The following is a 13,412-nucleotide window of genomic DNA, read 5'->3' as shown; positions in this document are numbered from 1 at the left end:
GGCGAATTGAACTGTATAGCCAAAAATTTCAGAGCCGTTACGTGAAGCATTAACGTGGAATTGAATGATTTCCTTCCAGGCAGTCAACTTAAATGGAAAAGCTTAATGGGAGATTAAATGATAAATTTAAAATTTAAAATTTGAAATTCAAAATCTTATAAGCTGAGTCAAGAAGCCTGTGTTCAGCCCATATCCAGCCCAAGACAAACTCGAAATGAACCTGGGTTGAGCCCGGGCCCACGCCCGCTATCGTGCATCGATTTCCGTGCAAACTGTGTGTGCGTATGTAACCCTAGAAATATGGGTGTCATTTCTAACTAAAGTCGACGTTCCGGACGCGTCGGCGCGGTCCGTTTCGTCATCCGGGGTCGTCCGGACGAGTTCGCCGACGGGCGAGTCGATTTAAGTCAAAATCGTGTGTGATGCAGTGAGTGTGTGAAATGCGGCGTTCGCAAGTAATCGAGTCACAAAGGGTTCACCTAAGGCTGTTGATCCTATAGGAACTCAATTTCGGACCCTCTACATGTTGGTCCTTAGCCCTTGCAACTAAAAGTTGAGTGCTTCGAACCACTCAAGCGAGTTCTTCACAAAAATGAGTCAAGAAGTGGCTTGAAATTCTACGGGAGGTGGGCTCCATTGCTAGTCCGCTAGGATGGTCAATAAGAACTCCTAAAGCTAGATCCTAGATTCTAAGAGTAGAAGACTAAGACCTCACTAAAAATGAGGTCAACAAACCACAAAAAGTAAAAAGCTATAGAAAGAAGCCTACAACAAAACAAAACCATAATTTCACATATAGAAAGTCAAGCATAGAAAATAATTTAAATTTGTATAATTTTGCCCGAATTAAAAAAAAAATCATCTCAGACTAGTTAAATATTTGAAATTCAATTGTGTGAATTTGAAAAAGCAAATAGAAATCGCTCAATAGAAGATCAAAGCCTTGAGCAGGTATAAGGAAAATATTATATCAATCTGGAACTTTATTGAATCATTAATTGAATATTATATGCTACGGGAGAGGCCCAGGAAGCTTTTTTTTGGGACCATTGCTACAGTACTACAAACTCCCTTGAGCAAGGGCGGCTTGGACTAGTCCATTCCTTTAAGTGGATTTCCCTCCTATTGGGATTGGGGTCCATTCCTATTTACCCTAAGTCTATAAATATGTTATTTTTGTGTTTAAACTAGTTTTGGCTCAGATTTCTGTCAGGGCAGTCGTTGTGTCTGTTTTCCCCTTTGAGGACTGTATCCGAAAAAATGGGAGGTGGTCTAGTTATATCTCTCTGCCGAGGTGGTTTAACTTCCCTATTCCCCTTTCATATCTCTCTCTTGCAATTTCTGCATTCCAGCCCAAGTTCCATGTGATTCCAGCGTCCCCGCTTGCCACCATCACTGTTCCAACGTCCTGCCTTCCACAATACCTGCTATCCTCCTTTTGAATCAACCGTCAGCCCTCCCTCTTGTTGTTTCTAACAGGTCACAGCCTTCCAGCCGCCCCATACTCGCTTCCATTGCTGTTCTAGCCCTTCCTCCTCACTGCCCTTCCTGTCCCAACCTTCCATTGTCGCCGCCGCAACCGCCCCAAATGGCAAACTGCTGCAGTTTGGAGTGTCGTCCCACGTGGCCCTATTTTTCCAGCCGCCCATAATCGTTGTCGTTCCTCGTCCACAATCCATAAACCCCTTCCCTACCTTGGTGCCGCCTCTCCAAGCCACCCGTAACCGTCACCACCATCGCCCAGGATTTGCCCTAACATGAGTTTGTGTGTCATTTGTGGTGTATTTTTACTTTCAAGTGTATTGATTGTAACCACCTATTTGCTTTCAATAATAATATTTGTTTTTTCTATTGTAGTTTGGGTTAACTCCAGTATCATTTTATGCCTAAGGACTTCCATTCATACATAAAAAAAGGTTCAAATGTGATGATTTGTTAGAATCTATCAAAATATGGCCAAAAACAAGAAGTTTCTCAAATTTCGACACATGGAATCTCAATTCCAAACATAGGCAAAAAAATTCAACAATAAACACAAATAGTATACAAGGAAAGCTAGGAAAAGATGTAAATGTATTGCCCTATGCCAAAGGAACTATAAAGGAAATCTGCTATTAGAAAGAACAACTTGAAAGCTCGAGAAAACAAAGACTGTGAAAGGAAACTAAGGGAAAGTTAAAGTCCCGAAAATAGAAAAATTAGCAATCATTATGGTCATGAGTAAAAAGGAATTTGCAAATGGAAAGCCAAAAAAGCTAGCATCATGAAGGAGAAACCACGTATGGACAATTTGGGCAAGAAAGAACGTCCGTCAAACAGAACTACATTTGTTGGTAGGGAGAAAGCCAAGTATGGAAGACTAATTCAAATTTGCAATATCATGGGTGCCCTCTCATAACACCAAAAATAATAACAAATCCATTGTAGCTCAATTAGGAAGGGATTGTCACCGGCAACTAAGCTCTCCACACGTGCAATCAAGAAAAGGAGTTTGCCGGCCTTCCTGAATGGTTCAACCATTGATTCAAGCAATTCAATGTCCCATGAACTCAGGTGGTGCATTGAATCTTGTCCAGCAGTTATCATACCATTATAAGTATATATAATTGCTAGTTGAAATCAAGCATTAATTCAATCATTTTAAATTTGCACAAGACGTGCACTTAATTGTCAAAGGTCCTGCTTGACCTCATAGGGATTTTGAATCCACACAATTATTTTTCTGAAAAATCTATAATGTAATTAAATGATTTTCAAGTTAATTTAAACACTTAAATACCAAAATTAATTATAAAAAACAAAAACAAAACCCCAATTCAACTATGGCAAAACAAAACAGTTAAACTTGTAAGTAAAACTCTAAAAGATTAATACGTTAATAAATACAACCTAAAGGCAAGAACTTAATATAGGGAAACAAAAATTGAAAATGAACATTAAAAATGGCTACAAAAACAATCAGCCTCTCAAAACTGAGTGGTGTCTTTCCATATCCTGGTTCTCCAAGTATTCTAAAGTTTTATTTATCCGCATAGCGTGCATACAAAACAATAAAAACAAGATTCAAGGAAATATTAAACTAAATTTAAAAAGATAAAAATAAGATGGTTTCAATAGATTGATCATCCAGAAATATAAGATAGCAAATTAGAGGTGCAATGATCAAAACAAGCAAGTGACCTGCCTGTTGTTTGACAATACTAAGTTTATTGCTGGCATAACGAGGAGCTAGCACACATATAACAGATGAATGTTTGAAAAATTTTCGTGTTTCTTCATCATGAGTTTCCATAACACCTGCCTGCACAAAATAAGCAAGATGTCAAAATTAATCATGGATAAAGAATCAACATCCATTTTATAGAGCGTTAAAATTTAAAAATAATTACAAAGCAAAATTAGCATGAGCTTGCATGAAAAATAAAAATCTCAATCAAATTTTATGAATTTAAATATTTAATGACTAACAATTAGACCTATTATTCACCTGAAAGAAAACAAAGTTACACTAGACAGGATGAACGTGGATATGGGAACTTTCATAGGAGAATGTATCATGGGGGCCGATGTCAAGCTCAATTTAATAGTGAATGGGCACCATGAACTCAAACAGCTGGGCCAATGGACAGAAGTCAACATTAATATATTAGGAATTCAACTCTTGTTTCAACTTTAATGTGAATTTCACTCTCATGTAGATCTCACAATCTCTCCACAAACATTTTTTATATCATTCATCCTCTCTCTCTAACAAAAGCTTTATAATATAATCAATTATATTGACATCAAAAGCCCACCCAACCATATCAAGTATAATTGAATGACACCCACTTTTGAAACTTTCTTGACATCATACAAGTTCCCAAGTCCAATATGAGTCACAAAATTCCAAGGTATATAACGTTCTAAGAGAATTAAACACTAGGTAACCAAACTGAGCCCAATATATTAGTGGATGGACACCCATCAATCCAAACATTTAAGTCAATTGGTGAAAATTGTTACTAATTTATTAAAAACTCAACCCTTGATTCACTTCTAATATTGTAATATTCTAACTTTTAAGTGAATCTCAAAAACTATTCATTAAATTTTAGACTGCATGGCAAAAAAAAAAAAAACATGTATATAGTCGCTGGTGCTGAATAAGAAAAATTATGGCAAATGAATTTCGGCTAGTCCTCTTATTCAAACATGGTATAGTTTAGAGTCTGTTTGGGGCAACTGCAGCTGTTTGAAGAAGCCGCTCTGAAGCAACTGAAGAAGTTGTTATTTAAAAAGTTATGGTTTTTTTTTTTTTGAAAAAGTTAGACCGCAACTTCCTAGCAACCACCGCATGTAGCCAGGTTAATAGGAAAACGCAGCTTTTAGCTGTAGCTTTTTGATAATATAGGCAAAAAACTATTTTACCAAAAAGAATAAATTGTGGTGCGGCTTCACACCACTGTCGCACCGCCGTCCCAAATGCACTATTAATTATTCAAAAAAGTTAAGATAGGAGGTTCCTTGCAAATATTGCTTAAATAAAATGCCTAAGTGGCAGTCAAGAAGCTTATTTAGAGCAAAAAACAAAAGAAAAAACATGCAGACACCCAATGATGGAACTGCATGATATAACAGAGGTCGTTAGCTTTAAATGAGAATATGATATGAATAAAGATTTCGAAATTATAGAACATGAAAGAGGATTATGAAATTAGAACATCAGATACTATGAATTTACATGATAAAAAAACATATCCTTATTTGAGGAATCACAATAATTGACCAATCTCGTGGAATAACATGAATTTACATATGCTTTGCTCTACGCCTAGCTCAACCACAAACAAACAATATCGATGCAAATATTCAATATAATCATGTAATTACAAAATTCAACTACAGTTTAAATGAAAAGATGTTTGAAAATATTATTTTTCAACAAAGCATTTCTAGCCAACAACTAAAACAAAATAACATATCTATGATAGCAATTTCTCCTTCGATCATCTCATTTTCTGATTCACATGCTAGTTCCTCCCACACTTAAAATTGAAATATACAATTGTTTTTTATTTAAACCCATTTCTCCACAATGCACTATATAAAAGGATTGTTCACATGAAAAAAAAAAAGGCATGGGCATGCTTCACATGATTCAAAATCTTTGAGCAAAAATTTACATTAATCCATCATTTTTAGCTACACCTCGCAAACTAGATGTAATGAGCCGTAAAGAATTCCATAACCTTTAATGCTGCATATAAGTGCTTAAATACTCAATATGTACAATATAAATTTCGCAAAGGCTAGCACATTTAAATAGCCTGTCATCATCCATTCGCATTGAAATAACAGGCAAAAGCAAGAAATGAAATCTGCAAACATGCATCACATCTTTTTTTGTATGTATGTATAATACACACACATCACATATTTCTATTCAAACAAAATGGGGGAAAAAGTTAAAAAGGGAATTTAAAAAAATACATGTACGCACAGATGCCCACATTTAAAAACTATAACCTCAACTCTCTCTCACTCACTTATTCTCAAACTAGTTCTTGACAACCTAACTCCCTCACTCACTACCTTGATTGTTTGATAGCAAAATCCTTGCGTCCATGACTACCTTGGTTGTTTGATAGCAAAATCCTTGCGTCCATGAATAGATAATGAGAGGGAGACTTTGAGCTCTCCAGTGCAAGTCGTTCACACAATTTTAATGCAATATAGAAATGCTTTTAGCTGATATTGTGCAGAAAATAGTCCCTTAAAATACTAATATAATGATGTGGTTTGATGGATTTCATAGATCATGTTGCCCCCAAACAACACACCCAAAAAGCCTTGATTGGCAAGCAAAGTAGCCTACTCCTCAATCCCTTCACAAGCGTGGAGTGAAAGTACTGTCAAAAATTTCCCAAATTTTTGGAGGAAAAAGAGAGCACAAAAACAATAAGAATGATGGGGTGTGCTTACAAATAAATGATTGTTAACCAAAAAAATTGGAACAAGAAAATTTGATAATAAAGCATGCAAGCAAATAATAAGTAATCAAAATTGTTCAATGCACAAAATACAAATAAAAGAATCAAAATTGTTCTTAAGCAAACTTCAATGAATCAACTGGAATGCAAAAAGGTAACTTACGAACAGAAATAAAAAAATTGATGCGTCAAAGCATAGAAAGCAGATGGCCAAAAAGTGTGCAAGTGATGCACACAAAAGTATACAACATAGCAAGTCAAAGAATAAGGAGCGGTTGGCCAAAAAGTGTGCAAGTGATGCACACAAAAAGTGTACACCATGTGAGTCATAATGTGTTCAGAACAATGCATCATAAAGCGTACATCAAGGTGCACTAAAAAACATAAGCCATTGCACATTGAAAATAATGCAATGCACTGCATTTAGAAGTGTACAGATGATGCATAAAAAATGTGCAACAACAAAAATTGCACAAGTATAATAAAGCACCCATCAACCAAAAGGTTGAATCCCTTCTCCAAAAACCATTCTTGCCTGCAAAATTATCGAGAATTATTGGAATATTAATAGAAGAATGTAACTTATTTGTACTAACATAAACATTGCTTCCATGCTAATAAATGTCAAATCAATAGCAATAGGTACAGCAATGAGTTCACTAGAACTAGAAGAAATCTTGGATTGGCTTGTATGATTTTAATAAACTCAAATCCCATTAAGAACCAAATAACAAGAAGAAGATATTTCAATTAAATTATTGAATATTTGCAGTAATCGTAGGAGGAACATGGCCAATGCATTTCAACTCTACATGCTTCCCAACTCTACATTGATATTAAGAATCAAATAACTAGAATCTCTCTCAAATATCCATCCATCCCAACTCTACATGCTTTGAGGAACATGGCCAATGCATTTTTTCCCCTTATGCCCCTATCTATAGGCCTTGATGAAACTTAGCATGTGACCTCTATGGCGTGAGCTCCCCATGGACCATCGATCCAACCATCCTAATCAGAACCTTTTAGTATAAAATCAATTGCTACAGTGAAAAAATTAATTGTCATCTTCCAGTTTTAATTTTGAGAAACAATGACGTATCCATTAGTTTTACAACTTCAAGAGGCTATTTATAAAATCAAACTCGAATCCTTCCAGTTCACAATTAAAAAACTTGCTCGATAAATAACCCACAATTCGAGTGAAGTGTACTTTTATCAAAAACTAATTTCATGCAATTTGCATGCATAACCCATGTGATGAGGAGCAGGGAAAAAACTAATTTTTTTAGGGAAATAAACTTGAGTTTTTTAGGAAATTATCAAAGACTTCAATAATGCTAATAGCTTGATAATGCAGATAACTTAATTGCAGATAATATAATGCTAGGCTAAATATCTATCTCAAAAGCTTCCAAAAATCATAGACCAATAAACTATGAGAATTTGATTAAATGGGATAAACTACTTAATTGCAGATATTACACTTGATATTCACAAATTTTAATTTCACAAAGAAAGTAATTTAAATGTTGCTACAAGTAACGCTAAATAAATACCTCAAAAGCTTCCAAATATCATAGACCAGCAAACTATGAGATTTTGATCAAATGGGTTACTAACAATGTTGTGGTTTGTATTTCAAGTGTAAATCTCTATTAGGTTCTCTTGAAGTTGCATTTTACAAAAATTCTAGTTTTGCACGTTTAATCAAAAAATTTCAAGAGAATACATTTCGACCATTATCATGTTTTAGAACTAGAATAAGCATAGTGTTGAAAAAAAGAAAATAAATAAATAAATACATGTATTTCAATAATTCCAAACATGAAATAATAAAAAAGAAAGATTTACATACAAACTACTCAGTTCCAGTGTCCATCACCTAAACTTCAATTTTTACATATATACATATATGCCACCTCACCTATGCATGAAAAGGTTTATTTCACATTTTCAAAATCAAAATAGTGTTTTTTTTTGTTCCATATAAATGATTTAGGTGGTATAAATGCAAAAAAAGAAGTTTAGATGTTCGATATGTAAAAACAAAGAAATTGGGTGGTATGTAAGTAAATGCCCAACAAAAAAAAAAGAAGAGCCAAAAATAAAAAAGAAGGAACAACTCAGTGGAACAGTAAAGAAACGCCAGACACATCGAGTTCTGATTTTTTTCTACAAACAGAAAGAGTTTTCATCGGAAAGCAAACATTGTAAGAAACCAAAGCAATTGGAACTCATCTAACCAACTTACCGTTTTAAGGAATAATTTGTCATGGGAAGTCTTATCGTCCCAAACGAGCAAGCACACTCGAACACCCTCCTGCGATTTGTACTTGAGAAGCTCCCCCAATGTAAGATCCCCGCCGCTTGGCAACGGTCGAGTAGGCTCTCTTACCAGCCTCACCTTGCAGTAAATCGACCAACCAACAACATAAATCAAATGGTGAGCTTCCAATATAGCATGGCAAAGATCCTCCCAGCACTTTTCATGCTTAAAAACCCTCCCACCGTCCAATCTAATCTCCGGCAATTCCCCCTCCCTCACATGAGCATCCTGGTAAAGCGTCACCAACCCCCCTTTTCTAATAGGAAAATAGGTATTCCGCGCCCCTTTCCTCTCCGGATCCCCGGCTATACCATGCCTATACTCTGGAGTCTCCGACATGGAGGTAAACCTAATGGACACCAGCAGAGCACTCTCCGGCTTCGGCGGCTTCCCACTGGATCCGAGAATGGGGAACCATTGGTGATCGATTTCGCCGGCGATGATATCAGCGGCAGGAATAGAGACGGTACCGATGAGCTGAGCGCCAAACATATCGTCATCCTTGACGCTAAATTGGATTTTATCGTCGGAGTGGGCGACAGGTATGACGAAATGCTCGTTCCAAATGGGGTTTTCTGAGTTGGAGATCAGGCGGGCGAGAGTGGCCCCAGCCACTCTAACAGTGACGTATGGATCACTGGTGATGACCTTGGAGCGGCGGTGATGAGGATGGTGCCGATCGGCGCTGCGATGGGGAACGACGGCACCGCAGGGGACGCAGAGTCGCCGGAAGTGCTCGGTGAGCATGTCCATGTTCGGGAGGCGGCGAGCTTCGAGGATCCATACGTCAAGCTCTCCGTGAAGGAGTACGGCGCTCGCGGAGTCGGAGTTATCCGCCATCAAACAAGCTCAGGTATGGGATGAGAGAGGCACGGGATGACGGTTATAGGGATTGCAGGGAGGGGAAGCATTGGTTACTCCACCGAGATGAAGAGAGAAATGAGGGATATGGAAACGTGCCGACTGGCTAGAGTGCAAGTGTGGGTGCAGCAAAGGATCCGCCGTGCTGGCATAGGAAGAGATCAGGTCGCCGTGTAGCCTTCTGTGTGGCCATGGTGGGCCCAATGGCAGTTGGCCAAGGGAAGTAAATATTTTTAAAATATTTATAAAGCTTTATTTTGTTTTCTGCAAAATCATTAAAATTCTTTCTAAATATTAACAATCTGTGAAGCCAAACTATTTAAAATACAATTGAGGGCCCATTTTTAGGGTCTGTTTAGGTAAATTATGTTTTGACAACTTATGCATTTTCAAAAATTTCAAAAATCTGAAAATAACTTTTTCACACCGCACCTATTTAGGTGATGTGACAGCTTTTTTACTACGATTTGACTTTTCCAAAAAAATAAAAATCTGTAACTGCAACCGTGTCTAGCTTATCAGTAAATTATTTATAATCAACTTATCAGCAAATTATTCAATAAGCTGCAGCTGCCCCAGAGACTCTAAATTTTAATATTTCTATAGAATTCATCATAGCAAAACCAAACACAAAAAAAAAAAATTTAAATCAAATATATTTAAATTACTATGATCCACAGAAATATCAGTTCAAAATATCAAGAACACATAGCATAATAGAATTCAACACTAACACAAAAATAATAAGCAATGAAACTTAAACCAAATCAGTCTAAATCAATCCACATAAGGTAAATTTTCATAAATGAAGCAATAAATATCCTCATGGGAATAAGATGTTCTTATTTTTTAATGGTAGATAAGAGCAAAAATATATTAATAATGAAAGTGCTATAAATAGTTTTGATGTGCTGAATACGAGCAAAAATATTAGTAGATAAATTCCAAGCACCGGTATTAATACCTTCAAGAAGTTTAGTATTTTTATCAAAATTAAACCAAGAAAACATAGATTCTTCATAATAAATAATAAGAGCAGATCCATAAAGTTAATGATTATAAAAGAAAATCAAATCACTATTAGTATTAACATTAATAGAAGATTTTATTTTCAAAGCTTTAATAATATCTTTCCAAAACATCATAAAATGATTTTTGTTACACTATGGTGTGTTTGGGGCAGCTTGCGTGTTTTAGGATAAGCTGCTTATCCCGAAACGCGGCCCGCGACCTGTGTTTAGTGTAAAAACTCAAACGCGGCTTCGTATAAGCTGACGAAATTTTATTCTGACCGATGACATGCATTTTCTTGTTATTATTGTTATGATTAATAAAACTACTAATGATAGAAGAAATTTTCTTTGCAAGTCAAGGGACAAGATAAAAGATCAAAACCAATAATAAAAAATGGCTCTAAATAGCAAATTTAACAAATTAAAGTCTACCCACTGAAGATAAAAGGTTGTTATGCTTCCAATCTGCTAAAAAAGAACGAAGCTTATCCATAACAACTTGATAATCAGCAACAACTAAGTTAGAAGACCTGATAATAATGCCAATATAAATCAAAGGAAGAGGTTAAAATAATGATATAACAATTTTAATTATTTTTAAAAATAGTTAAAATGCTGTGTAGAGATTTTGAGAGTTTTTAGAAATAAATTAATTTTTATTTAAAAATAAAGCATGAAAAAAAAAAACTAAATAAAAATTTAAAAAAAAAAAAAAAAAAAAAAAAAAACTTAAGTGGTGCATATGAGCCCTTAACATTTTATGTATTTTTATATTTAATATTTTTATTTTATTTTATTTATATAATTATTTAATTTTAAAAATATACTACAAATTTCAATCTCATTAAGCTATGTTATTCATTAATTTCTCTCTCTCTCTCTCTCTCTCTCTCTCTCTCGCGCGCACACACATATATACACACAATTTGCTCACGCGCTCGAGCATACGCGCACACATATATTGAATTCAAATTTGTCATGTGAATCACTCCAAAGGAATAGAGCGTTGGGAACATAGAGGGAGAAACACATAGAAAGGGTAAGAGAATGATAGAGAAGTTCTCTTTGAATAAAAAAAGTCAAAAAATGAGAGCCTAGAAAGCCCCCTTATACATATTATGGGCTCCCTATTTGGTCGTCTAACATACATGCAGTCATCTGGCAGACCTCTAGTTGTCTGGGCGTTCTTCGATCATTTGGCAGATATTTGAACGTTTGGCAGACCTTTGACCTTCTGGAAGTTCTCAAGTCGTATGACAAACAATTGGTTGTCTGGCAGACATTTAGTTGTCGGCGAACATTCAACTGTCTGTCTGGTGGTTGTGGTCGTTAGGCCAGTCAGCTGACGTAAAATCCATTTTTATTCAATTTTCTATCTCTTAAGAATCATAGGCTAAGGTCTTAATATCTACACGATGGTAAAGAAAATCAAGCACATTTTTTTGACATATACACAAGTCCCCTAAGCTTCTAACTTCTTCGAAACAAAACCGTGATAATAATGAGAGACTAAATACAAAAAAGAAATGTGGCCACGAAAATGCGTCAATCGAATTCCCTTAGTTTCTAGCAGTCCTTTATTGATACGGATGAGAGACTTTGTTTGCGCGAGATGCTTTTGTTCGCTGGTCCCGGGCAAGAGGCTTTGTTTCCTTGTTCACTTTCTCTTAGCCACTTTGGCATGTCAGCTAGACTCAATCTCTTCAACATGTGAGCTCGATTCAGCGAGATAGAATTTAATTATGAAATCCTAGTTTACCGTTATTTGCATATTACACTTATGCATGTAAATACATTAAAATAAGGTGGTATGTATGTAAATGCCGCTTTAATTAATTGAATTTTTAAAGGAGGCTGAACGGTGCTTAGCAACCATTGACGAAAGAAGTTTGGCTTTGAGAAAGTTTAATCAATGATGACTTAACCACAGCTATAAGCTGATGATGATCTATGCACCATGGCGTTCTTTCTTCTGTTTTCTTATTATTTTAGTTTAAAATTTTTAATAATAGTAATGAAAATAATAGTAATAATAATAATAGTTTTTTACGGTCGGATTGAGAAAAATTCGTAAATAGAAAACACAGTGAAACATACAGATTTATGTGGTTTGGCAAATTGTCTACGTCAACAGAGCTGAAAAAAATTTTATTAATCTGATGATTACACCCGCCGATCACCTCGACGATTACAAGAAAATAATCTCTCCTACCTTTTTCTCTCTCCTCTCCTCCTCTCCTTCTCTCTCTCTCTCTCTACTTGAGTGCTTCAAACCAAAGTACACCAGAAAAAGAACCTGAAAAGCTACCAATGGGAAAGAGAGATGCTATATTTAGGCTGTATGTTAAAGGCTGAAATGGAAGAACCAGCTGCAATGGATGATTTTATAATGTTGGTAGGAAACAAAAAAAATTATTTGAGAATATTATCATCTACATATGCGACAGGATAAGCTTATTAAATTATACATGCATGTTCTGCTATAACATGCATGGATTTTAATAAAAGGAAATTATTGTAGTATGTAAATAAATAAAAAATTAAAATATTGATATTATTTTGAGGGTGTTGATATGGCATCAGCAAATTTTTATAATCTGGTATGGATCTTAAGGTGTGGGAGACAATTTTTTTCGCACATTCATCTAGAGCTTCGATTTCAATGAACTTATACTCAAGTTGAACGACTCAACGAAACGAATGCAATGACACCAATATTGACTCAATATGAGTATATCAAGCTTAGATCTAGTCATTAAACTATTTTTTAAAGTTTCCAATGGCCAATTGTAAGATTGAAAAAATACTAAATTTGACAAGCTTGTAGTAAAATCGGGTGCTTAGATAACCTGAACCCAACAAGCCAAAAATCACTCAATTTCGACGTCACAAAGACACTCAAATGTCTATAAATTGTCATTTAATCAAGAGAATCACTCTAGGGCGTCTATAAATATAGCTTTATTTATCTCCGAAGAGGAAATCTATACCTTGAATCGGCGGAAGTCCAACGCTTGGAGGAGAAGAAGTTGAGGTCCAGTGTTCTATATTGAAGGTCCAGCGAATGTCACCTGTTATTTCAACTACTAACCACCTATCACCGGTTGTTGTTGACCATCATCAACAGCATCATGCTCATCGCAATAAAGCCCATTGTGAATTGTGTTATGCGATGTGGAATTCTGATGTGTATTGCAAAGTAACGAAGCATCTTATGAAGCGACATGCCTCAAAGAC

General features: G+C 35.6%; 1 protein-coding gene across 1 annotated transcript in view; it reads right to left on the bottom strand.

The window, feature by feature from the left end:
• Positions 1-9,274, bottom strand: part of LOC110028147 (phospholipase D delta-like) — a 30,199-nt gene extending 20,925 nt beyond the window's left edge. The window contains exons 1-2 of the mRNA XM_020729887.1: positions 8,227-9,274; positions 3,185-3,301 (exon numbers count right to left, since the gene is read on the bottom strand). Coding sequence (XP_020585546.1) covers positions 3,185-3,301; positions 8,227-9,141 — 1,032 coding nt within the window. The 5' untranslated portion in view covers positions 9,142-9,274. The remainder of the gene's footprint in view (positions 1-3,184; positions 3,302-8,226) is intronic.
• Positions 9,275-13,412: the final 4,138 nt, after the last annotated feature.

This window comes from Phalaenopsis equestris, unplaced genomic scaffold (genome assembly GCF_001263595.1).
Source record: "Phalaenopsis equestris unplaced genomic scaffold, ASM126359v1 Scaffold000491, whole genome shotgun sequence".
NCBI classification, from domain to species: domain Eukaryota; kingdom Viridiplantae; phylum Streptophyta; class Magnoliopsida; order Asparagales; family Orchidaceae; genus Phalaenopsis; species Phalaenopsis equestris.
This window is presented reverse-complemented; position numbering and strand designations above follow the sequence as displayed.